General features: G+C 71.8%; 2 protein-coding genes across 2 annotated transcripts; both read left to right on the forward strand.

Annotated features, from left to right (window-relative positions):
• The first annotated feature begins 2,274 nt into the window (after nucleotides 1–2,274).
• On the forward strand, nucleotides 2,275–8,125 carry TUBB3 (tubulin beta 3 class III). Its single transcript, XM_075714816.1, has 5 exons — nucleotides 2,275–3,215; nucleotides 4,109–4,169; nucleotides 5,720–5,828; nucleotides 6,660–6,770; nucleotides 7,050–8,125. Exons 1-5 carry the CDS (start codon nucleotides 2,275–2,277, stop codon nucleotides 8,123–8,125), a joined length of 2,298 nt encoding a protein of 765 aa, XP_075570931.1.
• Nucleotides 8,126–11,295: 3,170 nt separating this feature from the next.
• On the forward strand, nucleotides 11,296–16,774 carry DEF8 (differentially expressed in FDCP 8 homolog). Its single transcript, XM_075715361.1, has 11 exons — nucleotides 11,296–11,401; nucleotides 11,490–11,572; nucleotides 12,409–12,558; nucleotides 12,629–12,770; nucleotides 12,861–13,025; nucleotides 13,867–13,994; nucleotides 14,801–14,914; nucleotides 15,903–15,983; nucleotides 16,199–16,339; nucleotides 16,452–16,561; nucleotides 16,672–16,774. Exons 1-11 carry the CDS (start codon nucleotides 11,296–11,298, stop codon nucleotides 16,772–16,774), a joined length of 1,323 nt encoding a protein of 440 aa, XP_075571476.1.
• Nucleotides 16,775–17,300: the final 526 nt, after the last annotated feature.

A 17,300-nucleotide genomic window follows, 5' to 3' on the forward strand; every position in this document is an offset into this window, starting at 1 on the left:
AGCGCGCGTCTCCCCCCTCCCGCCCCTCTGTAATCACCCCCCTCCTCTGCTCTAATAAAGTCGCACAAACCCGAGGCGCCGGCTCTGGCTGCGGGGACGGGCTCGGGGAGGGGGCTGCCGCCGCCGGCACCCTTGGCGTCTCGGCGGGGGGCGAGGGCTGAACGCGGCGGAGCTGATTACGGCAGCTGTCCCTCGGCCCCAAGTCAGCTTAGTGCCCTTCTGGCCTCCTCCCAGCACCTTTGCCATCCCCTTCCCCTCTCCGCTCTCCTCCCGGGCTTGTGTTTTAATGGCCGGAGGCTTTTTTGCCTTCTCCTGCGGCTCCTAAGCCGTGCTGCCCTTTGTGCTTTCCCCGGCCTCCTTCCCTCCACCGAACGCTCCAGGCCCTGGCAGCGCTGGATGCAGCGCTCGGGGGTCCCCGCTCCGCCGCGATCCCTCGGGGCACGGAGGAACAGGGGAGCCGCGGCTCTCCCTGCGCTACCGGAGGCGTGCAGGCTTTATCCTCGGCGCTGCAGCCCTTTGACGGTGCTGGGAGCAGAAAAAAATCCAATAATTCTTTGTTTTCTTCCCCCTCTCCATCCCTTCTTTCCCCACCGTCACCTTGCAGCGCGGGGAATGAGGTCGGCTGCGCTCAAACCCTTAACTCATCCTTGCTGCCTGCAAAGGTTGGGTTGGGTTGGGTTTTTTTTATTTTGTTTTTTTTTTTTTTTCTCCCCTATTTCTGCTGTGTAACGGTGTGTATGTGGTTCTAATGCTGAGCCAGGCTGCGCTGCCCAGAATAAATCCTCCCCCACCACCCGCCTCTTGCAGTGCCGGCTGCGTCTCTTCCCCATGGATCCCTGGGGATGGGGATGAGGATGAGGATGGGGAAGGCTGGCCGGAGCCCTGGGGTCTGCGCTGCAGCGCAGACCCCAGGGCTCCGGCCAGCCTTCCCCATCGGCGCATCCAAATCCCGCGGCACAGGAACCCTGTCCTCTTCCCCGCTTGGATTTGCAGACTCGGCGTTTTCTAGCCCTGCTCCCAAAGCCTCCGTTGATAAAGCTAAAACAATTCCCGGCGCGCTCTTTAGCCCGGCGGAAGCCGGTGGCTGTTGATCCGGATTCCTCCTCCTCCTCCTCTCTCCCCGGGGGGCGAACGGCGTTTTGCCGCTCCTTGCCCCGGTGCCGGCGTTTTCGGCACGGCACGCGTTAGCCGTAGCTCCCTGCTACGAGGCGCATGGCGGCACCTTGGGACCCCGATCGCAGCGCGGTCAGTGCTTTCATCCGTGCCGGAGCCGCGGGCTGCCGTGTGCCGGAGGGAAGGGGTCCCGGCACACCGTGGGAAGCGTTGGAAGCGGGCCGGTGGTGGGAACGACCACGGGATCAGCCTTTTCATGTGGATGTGAATGGCTCTTTGGCAGCTGAGCGGCTCCAGGCATCAACACCAACCAAAGGCACATGATGGTCAGATGTGTCCTGCATCCCCCAGGCTCCCCCCGGCGCCGCGCTTTGCCGGGATGCGGGCACGGCATCGCGTTGAACCGCACCTTTGTCCGTCCCTATCGGACCCAGCGCCCACCCTGTGGCAAAATGCCTTCCCCTTCGGGTGCCGTGGGGCAGGGGGCAGCTTGGCTCCTGCGGCGGGGAAGGTCCCGCTGGGGTCCCCAAGGTGCATGGACCCCCCGGGGCGCAGGGAGCTGCCGGGGCACGCGGGCCTGCCGGGCTACACCGGACCCCCCCAAGACCCCCAGGGATCCCCCCAGGTCACGCAGGACCCCAGGATGCTCGGGGACCCCAAGATGCGTGGACCCCCAGGGCACAGAGGACCCCGCGGCGTGCGTGGACCCCCCCGGGGCACCCGGGACCCCCGGGCGCACGGTGACCCCAAGCAGTCGGGCTCCCCGGGGCCGTGCTGGGGGTCCGGCAGCCCCGGCCTCCGCGGCGGCTCCCATCGCTGCCGGGGTGCCGCCGCCGTCATGTGGGTGCCCACCCTCCTCGGGAGGAGGAGCCACGGGAGCCGGCTTTAAAGTGGGGCAGAGAAAGGGTCCTTTCTTCCCCGTCGCCCTGGGCCGGCGGGCACGCGGCTGCAGGGACGCCGGGCAGGGCTGGCGAGGACGGCAGCCGTGACACCGGGGGCACGCGGCGGTGTCCCCGGCGAGCCCCCGGCCGGCGGGGGAGCCCCCCGCCCCGGTCCCCAATTCCTCCGTGTCCCCTCGGCTGCGGGAGCGCTGGCAGGGTGGGCCGGGGGCTCGGAGGCTCAGCCCCCAGCCGGAGGGGCCCCGGGGCTGAGGCGGGGGCCATGTCGATGCTGGCCCCGCTGCGCCTGCTGCGGGAGCCCTGGAACGCCAGCGAAGGCAACCAGAGCAACGCCACGGCCGGGGCCGGCAGCGCCTGGTGCCAGGGGCTCGACATCCCCAACGAGCTCTTCCTCATGCTGGGGCTGGTGAGCCTGGTGGAGAACCTGCTGGTGGTGGCCGCCATCTTGAAGAACAGGAACCTGCACTCGCCCATGTACTACTTCATCTGCTGCCTGGCCGTCTCCGACATGCTGGTGAGCATCAGCAACCTGGCGGAGACGCTCTTCATGCTGCTGATGGAGCACGGCGTGCTGGTGATCCACGCCAGCGTCGTCCGCCACATGGACAACGTCATCGACATGCTCATCTGCAGCTCCGTCCTGTCCTCCCTCTCCTTCCTGGGGGTCATCGCCGTGGACCGCTACATCACCATCTTCTACGCCCTGCGCTACCACAGCATCATGACGCTGCAACGGGCCATGGCGACCATGGCCAGCGTCTGGCTGGCCAGCACCGTCTCCAGCACCGTCTTCATCACCTACTACCGCAACAACGCCATCCTCCTCTGCCTCATTGGCTTCTTCCTCTTCGTCCTGGTCCTCATGCTGGTGCTCTACATCCACATGTTCGCCCTGGCCCGCCACCACCTCCGCAGCATCTCCAGCCAGCAGAAGCAGCCCGCCGTCTACTCCAGCAGCAGCCTGAAGGGAGCCGTCACCCTCACCATCCTCCTGGGCGTCTTCTTCATCTGCTGGGGGCCCTTCTTCTTCCACCTCATCCTCATCGTCACCTGCCCCACCAAGCCCTTCTGCACCTGCTTCTTCAGCTACTTCAACCTCTTCCTCATCCTCATCATCTGCAACTCGGTGGTCAACCCCCTCATCTACGCCTTCCGGAGCCAGGAGCTGCGGCGGACGCTGCGGGAGGTGGTGCTGTGCTCCTGGTAATCGGCGGCGGCGGCACACGGGGTAACGGCATGGCCGGCCCCGCTGCCGGACGGACGGACGGACTGATGGGATGGGACACGCCGCGGGGTATCCGTGCGTGTCCGTGTGTCCCCCCGCCGGCGCCCCGCTCCGGGCTGGCGGCCTCGCGGTACCCAATAAAGCCTCTTTGCAGCGACGCCGTGGCCGGCACCGCCGCGCAGCCCCCGGGGACCCCGCCCGGCCCCGCCGTTCATTCGAAGCTCCGTTGCTCTCGGTTCCCCGCCGCCGCTCCCCGGTGCTGGGGGGCAGCTGGGGGACCGGCGGGGCGTTGGAGCGGCCCCGGTGCGGGGTAACGGGGGACGGGCAAAGCCCCCCTGCTCGCCGCCGCCTTTGTTCTCGGGCCGCGCCCGCCGCCGCCGCCCCGCTCCCGGCCCCGCGGGGGGCTCCTGGCCCCCGGGACCCCCGTGCGGGCCCCCCCGTGCCCCACCCGCGACGGGGCGCGGGTTGCGGTGCCCCCCCCGCCGCCCCCCCGGGATGCTCCCGCGTGTCCCCCCCCCCCCCCCGCGCCGGTACCGGGCTCCCCCCGCGGGTACCGGGGCGTGCCCCCCCCTCCCCCCCCCAGGGTCCCCTCCCCCCGCCCGCGCCCCCCGTGGGTGCCGGGGGTCCCCGAGCCGGCGGGGCGGGGCGGGGCGGGGCCGGGCGGTGGCACCGGTGCCGCAGGGGCTGTTGCGGCGCTGCGGCGGCGGCCGCCGATTGGCTGGGAGGCGGCGGTGACGTCAGCGCCCGGCCCGGTGCGGCGCGAGGCGGCTATAAAGGAGGCGGCGGCGGCGGGGCCGCCCCCCGCGCTCCCGGTGCCGCGCTCCGCTCCCGGCTCCCGCTCCTCCCGCTCCGCTCCGCTCCGGCCCGGCAGCACCATGAGGGAGATCGTCCACATCCAGGCCGGGCAGTGCGGCAACCAGATCGGCGCCAAGGTACCGGCGGCCGCGCCCCGCCGCCCCGCCCGCCGCCGGACAAAGGCACCGGCCGCTGCCGCCCGCCGCCCTCCCCGCTCCCCTCCCGCCGACCCCCCCCCCTCCCCCTCCCCTTCTCCCGCCGCGCCGGGCGGACAAAGGGACCCGCCCCCCCCCCCCCGCCTTTGTCCGCCGCCGCCCTTCAGCACCGCGGACAGCGCCCGCCCGCCCCGCCGCCAGGGGGCGCCCGCACCGCCCCGGGTCCTGGTGCCCCCCCCGCCTCCTGCGACGCCCCCGGGTCCTGGTGCCCCCCCCACCCCCGCGTCCTGCACCGCCCCGGGTCCTGGTGCCCCCCCCGCCTCCTGCGACGCCCCGGGGTCCTGGTGCCCCCCCCCACCCCCACCCCCGCGTCCTGCACCCCCCCGCGTCCTGCACCGCCCCGGGTCCTGGTGCCCCCTCCCTTCCTGCGACGCCCCGGGGTCCTGGTGCCCCCCCCCCACCCCCCCCCCGCCGCCTCCTGCACCGCCCCGGGGTCCTGGTGCCCCCCGCCGCCTCCTGCGACGCCCCGGATCCTGGTGCCCCCCCCCGCCTCCTGTACCGCCCCGGGGTCCTGGTGCCCCCTCCCCCCCCCCCCCGCCACCGCCTCCTGCACCGCCCCGGGTCCTAGTCCCCCCCCCCGGCCCCGCCCGCGGTCCTGGTGCCTCCCAGCCCCGCCCGGGGTCCTGGTGTCCCCCCTCCTGCACCGTCCCGGGTCCTAGTGCCCCCCCCCCCCCCCCCCGGTGTGTCGTACCCCCCCCCCGCCCTGCCCGCGGTCCTGGTGACTCCCGGTGCCCCCCCCCGCACAGCCCCGGATCTTAGTTCCCCCCGGTGCCCCGCCCCGGGTCCTAGTGCCCCCCCCCCCCCCGGCCCCGCCCGGGGTCCTGGTGCCTCCCAGTGCCCCCTCTTGCACCGCCCCGGGTCCTGGTGCCCCCCCTCTTGCACCGCCCCGGGTCCTGGTGCCCCGCCCCCCCCGCCCTGCCCGGGGTCCTGGTGCCTCCCGGTTTCCCCCCCCCCCCCGAACTGCCCCGGGTCCTAGTGCCCCGCCCCCCGGCCCCGCCCGAGGTCCTGGTGCCCCTCCCCGGTGCCCCCCCCCCCCCCCCGGGGTCCTGGTGACTCCCGGTGCCCCCCCGCACCGCCCCGGGTCTTAGTGCCCTCCGCCGCCGGTGTCTCCCCCCCCCCCCCCCCCCCGCACCGCCCCGGGTCCTGCTGCCCCACCCCGCCCTGCCCGGGGTCCTGGTGTGTCGTCGTGTCCCCGTCCCCCCCCACCTCCCCCCGCACCGCCCCGGGTCCTCGTGCCCCCCCGGTGCCCACTGCACCTCCCTGGATCTTAGTGCCGCCCCCCCTCCCCGCCCCGGTGCCCCCCTGCCCGGAGTCCTAATGCCCTCCGCTGCCCCCCGCCCGCCTCGGATCGTAGTGCCCCCCCCCCCGCCCCGCCCGAGGTCCTAGTGCCCACCCCCCTGCCCGCCCCGCCGGGGTGCCGGTGTCCCCCGGTGCCCCCCGCCCCGCTGAGCCCTGTGCCCCCCCCCCCCCAGTTCTGGGAGGTGATCAGCGACGAGCACGGCATCGACCCCAGCGGCAACTACGTGGGCGACTCCGACCTGCAGCTGGAGCGCATCAGCGTCTACTACAATGAGGCCTCCTGTAAGCGACCCCCCCGGGACCCCCCCCCCCGGGCAGGGCGGCCCAGCACCCCCACCCTGCACCTGGGGGGCTCCCCCGTCTCTTCCCCCCACGTGCAGGCAGGTCCTGGGTCCAGCACCCACCCCACGGGGCGCTGTGGGTTTGGGGGGGGGAACATGCACCCACCTGTGGGACCCTGTGGTTTTTGGGGCGGGGGGGGAACATGTGCACCCACCCCAGGGCACCCTGTGGTTTTTGAGCAGGAGGAAATGTGCACCCAGCCCGTAGGACCCTGTGGTTTTTGGGGGGGAGAACATGTGCACCCACCCCACAGGGACTCTGGGTTGGGGGGGGGAGGGGGGGAAATGTGCACCCAGCCTGTAGGATCCTGTGGTTTTTGGGGGGAGAACACGCACCCAGCCCATGCAACCCTGTGGTCTGGGTGGGGACATGTGCACCCACCCCACAGGGACCCTGTGGTTTTGGGGGGGGACACACCATGTGCACCCAGCCCCATGGGACCCTGTGGTTTTGGGGAGAGGGGGGCAGACCTGCACCCGCCCCGTGGGACCCCCACTGTGCATGGGGGGGAGAAGCGTGCACCCAGCCCCACAAGGACCCTGTGATTTGGGGGGGGGGACACGACACGTGCACCCAGCTCCATGGGACCCCGTGATTTGGGGGGCAAGGACCCTGTGATTTGGGGGGGACATGACACGTGTGCCCGGCTCCATGGGACCCCGTGATGGGGTGGGGGGCACAACACGTGCGCCCAGCCCCGTGGGGCCCCGCAGGGTGGGGGGCGGCCGGGGGGCAGCGGCAGGTCCCCTCCCGGCACGGGGTCTCTCGCAGCTCACAAGTACGTGCCTCGCGCCATCCTGGTGGACCTGGAGCCGGGGACAATGGACAGCGTGCGCTCGGGCGCCTTCGGCCACCTCTTCCGCCCCGACAACTTCATTTTCGGTAGGTCCCCGGGGAGGGGGATGCCGTCACCCGGCTCCCCAGACCCCTCCCGGGCCGTCGCCGTCCCCCGGGGAGCTCGGCGGCTGCATCCCCACCCGCGCCGTGGGCTGCGGCGCAGCCGGCGCGCCGCCAAACCTTTGTGGTTTCCGCTTCCCACGCCGCCCCGGCTTCAGATCTTGCCGGCGGCGGTGGCGGCGGCGCCCGTCCCCTCCCCGGCGTGGGCGCAGGGGGTGCCGGTGGCCATCGGGTGCCAAATTTTTCCCCCCCCTACACTGGCAGGGCAGAGCGGGGCCGGCAACAACTGGGCCAAGGGCCACTACACGGAGGGGGCCGAGCTGGTGGACTCGGTGCTGGACGTGGTGCGGAAGGAGTGCGAGAACTGCGACTGCCTGCAGGGCTTCCAGCTGACCCACTCGCTGGGTGGCGGCACCGGCTCCGGCATGGGCACCCTCCTCATCAGCAAGGTGCGGGAGGAGTACCCCGACCGCATCATGAACACTTTCAGCGTGGTGCCGTCCCCCAAGGTGTCGGACACGGTGGTGGAGCCCTACAACGCCACGCTCTCCATCCACCAGCTGGTGGAGAACACGGATGAGACCTACTGCATCGACAACGAAGCTCTCTACGACATCTGCTTCCGCACCCTCAAGCTGGCCACCCCCACCTACGGCGACCTCAACCACCTCGTCTCGGCCACCATGAGCGGCGTCACCACCTCCCTCCGCTTCCCCGGCCAACTCAACGCCGACCTCCGCAAGTTGGCCGTCAACATGGTGCCCTTCCCGCGTCTCCACTTCTTCATGCCGGGCTTCGCCCCGCTGACGGCCCGCGGCAGCCAGCAGTACCGCGCCCTCACCGTCCCCGAGCTCACCCAGCAGATGTTCGACGCCAAGAACATGATGGCCGCCTGCGACCCCCGCCACGGCCGCTACCTCACCGTGGCCACCGTCTTCCGGGGCCGCATGTCCATGAAGGAGGTGGACGAGCAGATGTTGGCCATCCAGAGCAAGAACAGCTCCTACTTCGTGGAGTGGATCCCCAACAACGTCAAGGTGGCCGTCTGCGACATCCCTCCCCGGGGGCTGAAGATGTCCTCCACCTTCATCGGCAACAGCACGGCCATCCAGGAGCTCTTCAAGCGCATCTCGGAGCAGTTCACGGCCATGTTCCGCCGCAAGGCCTTCCTCCACTGGTACACGGGCGAGGGCATGGATGAGATGGAGTTCACCGAGGCCGAGAGCAACATGAACGACCTGGTCTCCGAGTACCAGCAGTACCAGGACGCCACGGCCGAGGAGGAGGGCGAGATGTACGAGGATGACGAGGAGGAGTCGGAGGCGCAGGGCGCCAAGTGATGCCCCCGCCGCCCACCCGCAGCCCCCCCCCCCCACCGCCTTCGTGCTGCCGCCCCCCGGCCGGGACCCCCCGCGTGCCCCTTCGGTGTCTCCCGTCCCCCTGCCCTGAGCCGGCTCGGCCCCCCCGTGCCCCCCTCCTGCCTCCCCCCTTTTTGTTTTTTACTGGTTCGTGTCTATTTTTTTTGAATACTTAATAAATTTATTGCTGTCCAGGTACCACCCGTCTGTGGCTCCTGGGGGGGGGGGGGGGGTGTGCAGGGACCCTCTCGGGGGGCTCAACCTTCTCATTAACAGGGGGTGCAGGTGCCACCTTGCCCAGCTGTGGTGCCTGGGGGGTCCCCGCTGTCGCCCTCCGTCCCTAATGGGGTGGTGGCTGTGTCCCCCCTGTGCCGGGACAGCGTTGGCCCCTCGTCCCCCCCAGCTGAGGTGGGGGCACGGACCCCAGGGTGCTCTCCCATCCCCTGGGCTGGGCATGTGCCCAGCTTTGGGGGGGTCCAGGGCACCCCCAGCCCAAACAGCCCCAACTCTGGGGACCCCCGGCCAGGCTGCTGGGCTGACCCCGGGGAGGGGGGGGACACACAGGCTGTGCTGCCATGGGGCTGCAGCCCCCCCGGGGCCGCTGCACCAGCCTGGGGGGCCCGGTGTGGGGAGAGGGTCTGAGCTGTGGGGCAAGGGAAGGGGCAGTGGGGAGTGGGAGCTATGGGGCTGGGGGCTGCGGGGACTGGGTGCTGTAGGGCTGGGGGAGTGAAGAGCTGGGGCTGGGGGCTCTGGGGACCGGGTGCTATGGGGCTGGGGGCTCTGGGGACCTGGAGCTGTGAGGCTGGGAGCTCTATGAACTGAGTGCTATGGGTCTGGGGACTGGGAGCTGTGGGGCTGGGGGCTCTGGGGACTGGGAGCTGTGGGGCTGGGGGCTCTATGAACCAAGTGCTATGGGTCTGGGGGCTCTATGGACCTGGAGCTGTGGGACTGGGGGCTCTGGGCACCGGGTACTATGGGTCTGGGGGCTCTGGGGACTGGGAGCTGTGGGGCTGGGGGCTCTGGGGACCGGGTACTATGGGTCTGGGGGCTCTGGGGACTGGGAGCTGTGGGTCTGGGGGCTCTGGGGACTGGGAGTTGTGGGTCTGGGGGCTCTGGGGACCGGGAGCTGTGGGTCTGGGGGCTCTGGGGACTGGGAGCTGTGGGTCTGGGGGCTCTGGGGACTGGGAGCTGTGGGTCTGGGGGATCTGGGGACCGGGAGCTGTGGGGCTGGGGGCTCTGGGGACTGGGAGCTGTGGGGCTGGGGGCTCTGGGGACTGGGAGTTGTGGGTCTGGGGGCTCTGGGGACCGGGAGCTGTGGGGCTGGGGGCTCTGGGGACTGGGAGTTGTGGGTCTGGGGGCTCTGGGGACTGGGAGCTGTGGGGCTGGGGGGCTGCGGCCGTGGAACACGGCGAAGGGGCTGGGGGCGGTGGGGCCGGGCCCGCGGGTCGGGACGCTCCGTCCCCGCTGTCCCCGGGCGTGGCCCCGCCGGGGCGCGGTGCGGTCCGCCGGCCGGCAGGGGGCGGCAGGGCGGCAGGGCGGGGCCAGGCGGGGCGGGGCGCGGCGCTGAAGGAGGCGGGGCGGCGGCGCGCGGCGGGCGGCGCTGCGGTGAGCGGGGCGGGGGCGCTGCCCCCTGGCGGGCGGGCGGTACCGGGGGGGGAGGGCGGCTCTGCGGGGGGCAACGGGGGGGGACCGGTGCCGGGGGGGGCTCTGCGGGGGGACCGGTACCGGGGGGGGACCGGTACCGGGGGGGGCTCTGCGGGGGGACCGGTACCGGGGGGGCGGGCGATGCGGGGCTGTGCGGTATCGGGGGGCGGGAAGAAGGAGGGAGCTATGCAATATGGGGGTGCGGGGGGGGGCTGTGCAATACGGGGGGGCTGTGCAATACGGGGGTGCGGGGGGGGCTCGGGGGGCACGGCGGCGGGGGCTGCACCGGGGGTGCACGGGGCCGTGCAACGGGGGGGGCTGCAATGACCGGGGGGGGGCTGCAATGGCGCGGGGGGGCTGCAATGGCCGGGGGGGGGGGGCTGCAATGGCCGGGGGGGGGGCTGCAATGGCCGGGGGGGGGTGCAATGGCCGGGGGGGGGGGGGCTGCAATGACCGGGGGGGGCTGCAATGGCGCGGGGGGGGGGGGGGGCTGCAGTGGCCGGGGGGGGGGGCCTGCAATGGCGGGGGGGGGGCTGCAATGGCCGGGGGAGGGGCTGCAATGGCGGGGGGGGGGGGACTGCAATGGCCGGGGGGGGGCTGCAATGGCGGGGGCTGCAGGGCACCGTGGGCAGGGCCGGGCGGTGGCGGCGGGGCAGGGCGGGGGCCGCGGGCGTGGGAGGCGGAGGGACGGGTTTGTCCGCGGGTGACGGTGACGGTGCTGGGGTGACGGTGACGGGGTGCTGGTGCCAGGGTGACGGTGGGTGCCTGTGACGGGGTCCCGGTGCCTGTGAAGGGGTCCTGGTGCTGGTAATGGGGTGCTGGTGCTGGTCCCGGTGCCGGTAACGGGGTGCTGGTGCCGGTAACGGGGTGCTGGTGCTGGTCCCGGTGCCGGTAACGGGGTGCTGGTGCCGGTAACGGGGTGCTGGTGCTGGTCCCGGTGCCGGTAAACGGTGCTGGTGCCAGTAATGGGGTGCTGGTGCTGGTCCCACTGCCAGTAACGGGGTGCTGGTGCCGGTAACAGGGTGACGGTGATGGTTCCAGTGCCAGTAACAGGGTGCTGGTGCTGGTCCCGGTGCCAGTAACGGGGTGCTGGTGCCGGTAATGGGGTGCTGGTGCTGGTCCCGGTGCCGGTAACGGGGTGCTGGTGCCGGTAATGGGGTGCTGGTCCCGGTGCCAGTAATGGGGTGCTGGTGCCGGTAACGGGGTGCTGGTGCTGGTCCCGGTGCCAGTAAACGGTGCTGGTGCCAGTAATGGGGTGCTGGTCCCACTGCCAGTAACGGGGTGCTGGTGCCGGTAACAGGGTGATGGTGATGGTTCCAGTGCCAGTAACAGGGGTGCTAGTGCTGGTCCCGGTGCCGGTAACGGGGTGCTGGTGCCAGTAACGGGGTGCTGGTGCTGGTCCCGGTGCCGGGTAACGGGGTGCTGGTGCCGGTAACGGGGTGCTGGTGCTGGTCCCGGTGCCGGTGGGTGTCTGAGACGGGGTCCGGCATCCCGCAGGGCGGGCGGTGATGGCGTACGACGAGCGGCTGGCCCGCTTCCGCCAAGCCCACCTCAACCCCTTCAACAAGACCCCCGAGCAGCCGGAGCGCCCCGACGGGGGGGCCCCTGCCCCAGGTGGGTGCTGACCCCCCACTCCCTGCCCCACAGCGGGGGTGGGTGTGCGGTGCCAGCCCCCCCCCCCATGGCGCTCACCCCCTTGCAGCCCGCCGGCCGGATCCGTCCCCGGGGGACCCCGAGGGTGCCCTGGACCTGGGCCTGGCTGAGGACCACTTCTCCCGCCCCGTGGTGAGTGGGGCTGGGGGCTGCGTAGGGTTGAGTGGGGCTGGGGGGAGCCGGGGGCTGCGTGGGGCTGGGGGCTGCATGGGGTTGAGTGGGGCTGGGGGGAGCCGGGGGCTGCGTGGGGCCGGGGTCTGCATGGGGTTGGGGGCTGCATGGGGTTGGGGGGAGCTGGGGGCTGCGTGGGGTTGAGTGGGGCTGGGGGGAGCTGGGGGCTGCGTGGGGTGGGGGGGAGCTGGGGGCTGCGTGGGGCTGGGGGCTGCGTGGGGCTGGGGGCTGCATGGGGTTGAGTGGGGCTGGGGGGAGCAGGGGGCTACGTGGGGCTGGGGGCTGCGTGGGGTGTGGGGGAGCCAGGGGCTGTGTGGGGCTGGGGGCTGCATGGGGTTGAGTGGGGCTGCGTGGGGCCGGGGTCTGCATGGGGTTGGGGGCTGCATGGGGTTGGGGGCTGCATGGGGTTGGGGGGAGCTGGGGGCTGCGTGGGGTTGAGTGGGGCTGGGGGGAGCTGGGGGCTGCATGGGGTGGGGGGGAGCCGGGGGCTGCATGGGGCTGGGGTCTGCATGGGGTTGGGGGGAACTGGGGGCTGCGTGGGGCCGGGGGCTGCATGGGGTTGGGGGGAACTGGGGGCTGCGTGGGGCTGGGGGCTGCGTGGGGTTGAGTGGGGCTGGGGGGAGCAGGGGGCTGTGTGGGGCTGGGGGGAGCAGGGGGCTACGTGGGGCTGGGGGCTGCATGGGGTTGAGTGGGGCTGGGGGGAGCTGGGGGCTGCATGGGACCAGGGGCTGCAGGCTCAACCTCCTCCTCCTTCTCCTCTTCCTCCTCCTCCTCCTCCCCCCGCCGCGCTGCCGCAGGGCCTGATCCTGGCGCCGGACGTGCAGCAGCTGCGCCAGGCCATCGAGGAGTGCAAGCGGGCGATCCTGGCGCTGCCCGAGCACTCGGAGCGGCAGAAGGACGCGGTGGTGCGGCTCATCCACCTCCGCCTCAAGCTGCAGGAGCTGAAGGTGGGGACGGGGTCGGGCGGGGGGGGTCTCCGTGGCTGGGGGGGGTCCACACCGACGCCCGCTCCCGCAGGACCCTGGCGAGGACGAGCCCAACATCCGGGTGGTCCTGGAGCATCGCTTCTACAAGGAGAAGAGCAAGAGCGTCAAGCAGACGTGCGACAAGTGCAGCACCATCATCTGGGGCCTCATCCAGACCTGGTATACCTGCACAGGTGGGGCCGGGACCCCCTCCCCACCCCGATCCACGTCCCTGTCCCCCTCCGTCCCCGCGCTGACGGCTGCCCACGTCCCCCCCTCCCCAGGCTGCTACTACCGGTGCCACAGCAAGTGCCTGCCGCTGGTGAGCAAGCCCTGCGTGCGGGCCAAGGTCAGCCATCAGGCCGAGTACCAGCTCAGCATCTGCCCCGAGAGCGGCCTGGACAGCCAGGACTACCGCTGCGCCGAGTGCCGGGCCCCCGTCTCCCTCCGTGAGGCTGCGCCGCCGCCGCCCCGGGGGGCTGGGGGGAGCGGGGGGCTGGGGGGAGCCAGGGGCTGCGTGGGGCTGGGGGCTGCATGGGGTTGAGTGGGGCTGGGGTGGAGCTGGGGGCTGCATGGGGCTGGGGGGAGTGGGGGGCTGCGTGGGACTGGGGGCTGCGTGGGGCTGGGGGGAGTGGGGGGCTGCGTGGGGCTGGGGGCTGTGTGGGGTTGAGTGGGGCTGGGGTGGAGCTGGGGGCTGCATGGGGCTGGGGGGGAGTGGGGGGCTGTGTGGGGCTGGGGGCTGCGTGGGGCTGGGGGGAGTGGGGGGCTGCGTGGGGCTGGGGGCTGTGTGGGGCTGGGGTGGAGCCGGGGGCTGCATGGGGCTGGGGGGAGTGGGGGGCTGCGTGGGGCTGGGGGCTGCATGGGGTTGAGTGGGGCTGGGGGGAGTGGGAGGCTGCGTGGGGCTGGGGGCTGCGTGGGGGTTGAGTGGAGCCAGGGGCTGCATGGGGCTGGGGGCTGCGTGGGGCTGGGGGGAGTGGGGGGCTGCGTGGGGCTGGGGGCTGCATGGGGTTGAGTGGGGCTGGGGTGGAGCTGGGGGCTGCGGGGGGCTGCGTGGGGCTGGGGGCTGCATGGGGTTGAGTGGGGCTGGGGGCTATGGGGAGCTGGGGGGCCGGGGCTGTGTGGGGCTGGGGGTTCCACAGCGCGTGGGACGGTGACGTTGCGGCCCCGGCTGATGCCACCCGGCCCATGGGGGAGCACGGCATGGGGCGAGCCGGGCGTGGCACGGTGCCGGCACCGACGCGTGTGCCGACGCGTGTGCCAACGCGTGTGCCGGCGCGTGTGCCGCCGCAGGGGGGGTGCCCAGCGAGGCCCGGCAGTGCGACTACACCGGCCTCTACTACTGCAGCAGCTGCCACTGGAACGACCTGGCCGTCGTGCCCGCCCGCGCCATCCACAACTGGGACTTCGAGCCCCGCAAGGTGCCCTGGCGTGGGGCAGGGGCTCAGGGGTGCCCGGGGTCCCGGGGGGGGGCTGTGTCCCTGGTCATGGGGGTCCCTGGGGGCTGTGCCCATGGTTAGAGGTCACTGGGGGTGCTGTGTCCCTGGCTGGAGGTCACTTAGGGGCTGTGTCCCTGGTTAGAGGTCACTTGGGGGTGCTGTGTCCCTGGCTGGAGGTCACTTAGGGGCTGTGTCCCTGGTTAGAGGTCACTTGGGGGCCTGTGTCCCTGGTCATGGGGGTCCCTGGGGGCTGTGTCCCTGGTTAGAGGTCACTTGGGGGGCCGTGTCCTTGGTCATGGGGGTCCCTGGGGGCTGTGTCCCTGGTTAGAGGTCACTTGGGGGGCTGTGTCCATGGCTGGAGGTCACTTAGGGGCTGTGTCCCTGGTTAGAGGTCACTTGGGGGGCCATGTCCCTGGTCATGGGGGTCCCTGGGGGCCGTGTCCCTAGCTGGAGGTCACTTGGGGGGCTGTGTCCCTGGTCATGGGGGTCCCTGGGGGCCGTGTCCCTGGTTAGAGGTTACTTGGGGGGCTGTGTCCCTGGTCATGGGGGTCCTTGGGGGCCATGTCCCTGGCTGGAGGTCACTTGGGGGCTGTGTCCCTGGTTAGAGGTCACTTGGGGGGCCATGTCCCTGGTCATGGGGGTCCCTGGGGGCTGCACCCCTGGGCAGCGGTCACTTGGAGGGGGGGCGTGTCCCCAGGCCGTGTCCCCGGCGATGGGGTCCCCGGGCTTTGGTGCCGAGGGTCCCCGGGGCCGTGGCGGTGACGGCGGCTCCGGCCGCGGGCGGGCAGGTGTCGCGCTGCAGCATGCGGTACCTGGCGCTGATGGTGTCGCGGCCCGTGCTGAAGCTGCGGGAGATCAACCCCCTGCTCTTCAACTACGTGGAGGAGCTGGTGGAGATCCGGGTGAGTGGGGCGGGCAGGGCGGGCAGCGGGGCGGGCAGGGTGGGCGGCAGCATGGGGTGAGCAGGAGGGACCCCGGCAGCACCCACTGGGCCCCGTGAAAAGGGAGCAGGACAGGGGTGGGGGTGAGGGCAGAGGGTGCTCAAACTGCTACGGGGCTGAACTTGACCCCGCCTGGCCTTGTCCCCGTCACATCCCTGTCTCCATCCTGTCCCCATCCCATTCCTGTCCCTGTCCCCATCCCCATCCTCGTCCTGTCCCATTCCCACACTGTACCCATCTCATCCCTGTCCCCATCCTGCCCCTGCCACCGCCCTTTTCCCTGTCTTGGTCCCATCCCCATCCTCATCCTCATCCCATTCCCATTGCATCCTCATCCTTATCTCCATACTCATCCTCGTCCCCATTCCCCATACCCATCTCCATTATCCTCATCCCCGTCCCCATCCTCATCCCCATCTCCATCCTCATCCTCATTCCCCATCTCCATCCTCATCCCCATTCCCCATCCTCATCCCCATCTCTATCCTCATCTCCATTTCCATCCTCATCCTCATCCCCATCCTCATCATCCCTATTCCCCATCCTCATCCCCATCTCCATCCTCATCCCCGTTCCCCATCCTCATCCCTATCCCCATCCTTATCCTCCATCCTCATCCTCATCCCCATCTCCATTATCCTCATCCCCATCTCCATTATCCCCATCTCCATCCTCATCCCCATCTCCATCCTCATCCCCATCTCCATCCTCATCCCCATTCCCCATTCCCCATTCCTCATCCCCATCCCCATTCCCCATCCCCATCCTCATCCTCATCTCCATCTCCATTCTCATTCCCGTTCCCCATCCTCATCCCCATCCCCATTCTCATCCTCATCCCCATTCCCCATCCCCCATCCTCATCCCCATCTCCATCCTCATTCCCGGTCCCCATCTCTATCCTCATCTCCATCCCCGTTCCCATCCCCTCTGCCCCGTGCCCCCGCAGAAGCTGCGCCAGGACATCCTGCTGATGAAGCCCTACTTCATCACCTGCAAGGAGGCGATGGAGGCGCGGCTGCTGCTGCAGGTCAGGCCTCGGGCCCCGCCATGGCAGCTGAGCCGGGGGGACCCCGGCACCACCGGGCACCGGGCGCAGTGGTGCCAGCCACGGCAGTGCCGGACACGGCAGTGCCAGACATGGCGGTGCCGGACATGGCGGTGCCAGCCGCGGCAGTGCCAGACATGGCACTGTGCCGGCCGCAGCGGTGCCGGCCGCGGCGGTGACGGGCTGTCCGCCCGCAGCTGCAGGACCGGCAGCACTTTGTGGAGAACGACGAGATGTACTCGCTGCAGGACCTGATCGACATCGAGGCCGGGCGCCTGAGCTGCTCCCTGACCGAAATCCACACGCTCTTCGCCAAGCACATCAAGCTGGACTGCGAGGTGAGCCGGTGCCGCGGCCCACGGTGCCGCGCCGGGACGGGGCGGGGGGCGCCGGGGGTCCCAACCACCGGGGGTCCCAACCGGGCGCCATCGGACCCTCCGCCCGCCCCAGCGCTGCCAGGCAAAAGGCTTCGTCTGCGAGCTCTGCAAGGAGGGCGACGTGCTCTTCCCCTTCGACAGCCACACCTCCGTCTGCACCGACTGCTCCGCCGTCTTCCACAGGTACGGCGGCACGCGCGCCCCGGGGACGGCCGCCGGCGTCGCGGTGCCGGCGTCGGTTTGGTGCCGGTGCCGGCATGGCGGGGTGCCCCAGCGCTGTCCCCTCCCCGCAGGGACTGCTACTACGACAACTCCACCACCTGCCCCAAGTGCGCCCGGCTCAGCCTGCGCAAGCGGTCGCTCTTCCAAAGCTCCGGCACCGAGGCGGAACCCTAAACGGGGGTCCCGGCCCCGCGGCCGCCCCCCGCCGCGGGGTCCCGGGGGCCACCCCACGGGCCTTTGGGTGCCGGGGCGGCTCTGCGAGGCGCGGGCAGGGCCGAGGCCTGGCGCCCGCGTGGCGTGGGCGAGCGTGCCGCGGCGACGGCGGCGAGCGCAACCGGGAGGCGGCGGAAGGACGACGTTGTGGCTGTCGCTGCGGGGTGCCGGGCAGAGGCGGGAGCGGGGGGACCCCCCCCTCCCCGCCACACGCACACACTACCGGGGGCAACGCTGCTGATTTGGGGGGGGGTGCACCCGGTACCCCCCGTGCCGCGGCTGCAACCGGGGCAGAGCCCCCCGGGGCGGCTGGAGCCGGGCATGGCACCGTGCGGACACCCCCCCCTCCCCCCCCGGGGGGTTCCTGTAGCATTAACGAGGCCTCGTTGCGCAACCTAGCACCCGTGTCCCGGCTTTCGATCGGCGGGCACCGGCGGGGCGGGGAGCGGTGGGGCGGGGGCGGGCACCGGTGGGGCGGGGGCTCCCG

This window comes from Pelecanus crispus, chromosome 8 (genome assembly GCF_030463565.1).
Source record: "Pelecanus crispus isolate bPelCri1 chromosome 8, bPelCri1.pri, whole genome shotgun sequence".
Lineage (NCBI taxonomy): Eukaryota > Metazoa > Chordata > Aves > Pelecaniformes > Pelecanidae > Pelecanus > Pelecanus crispus.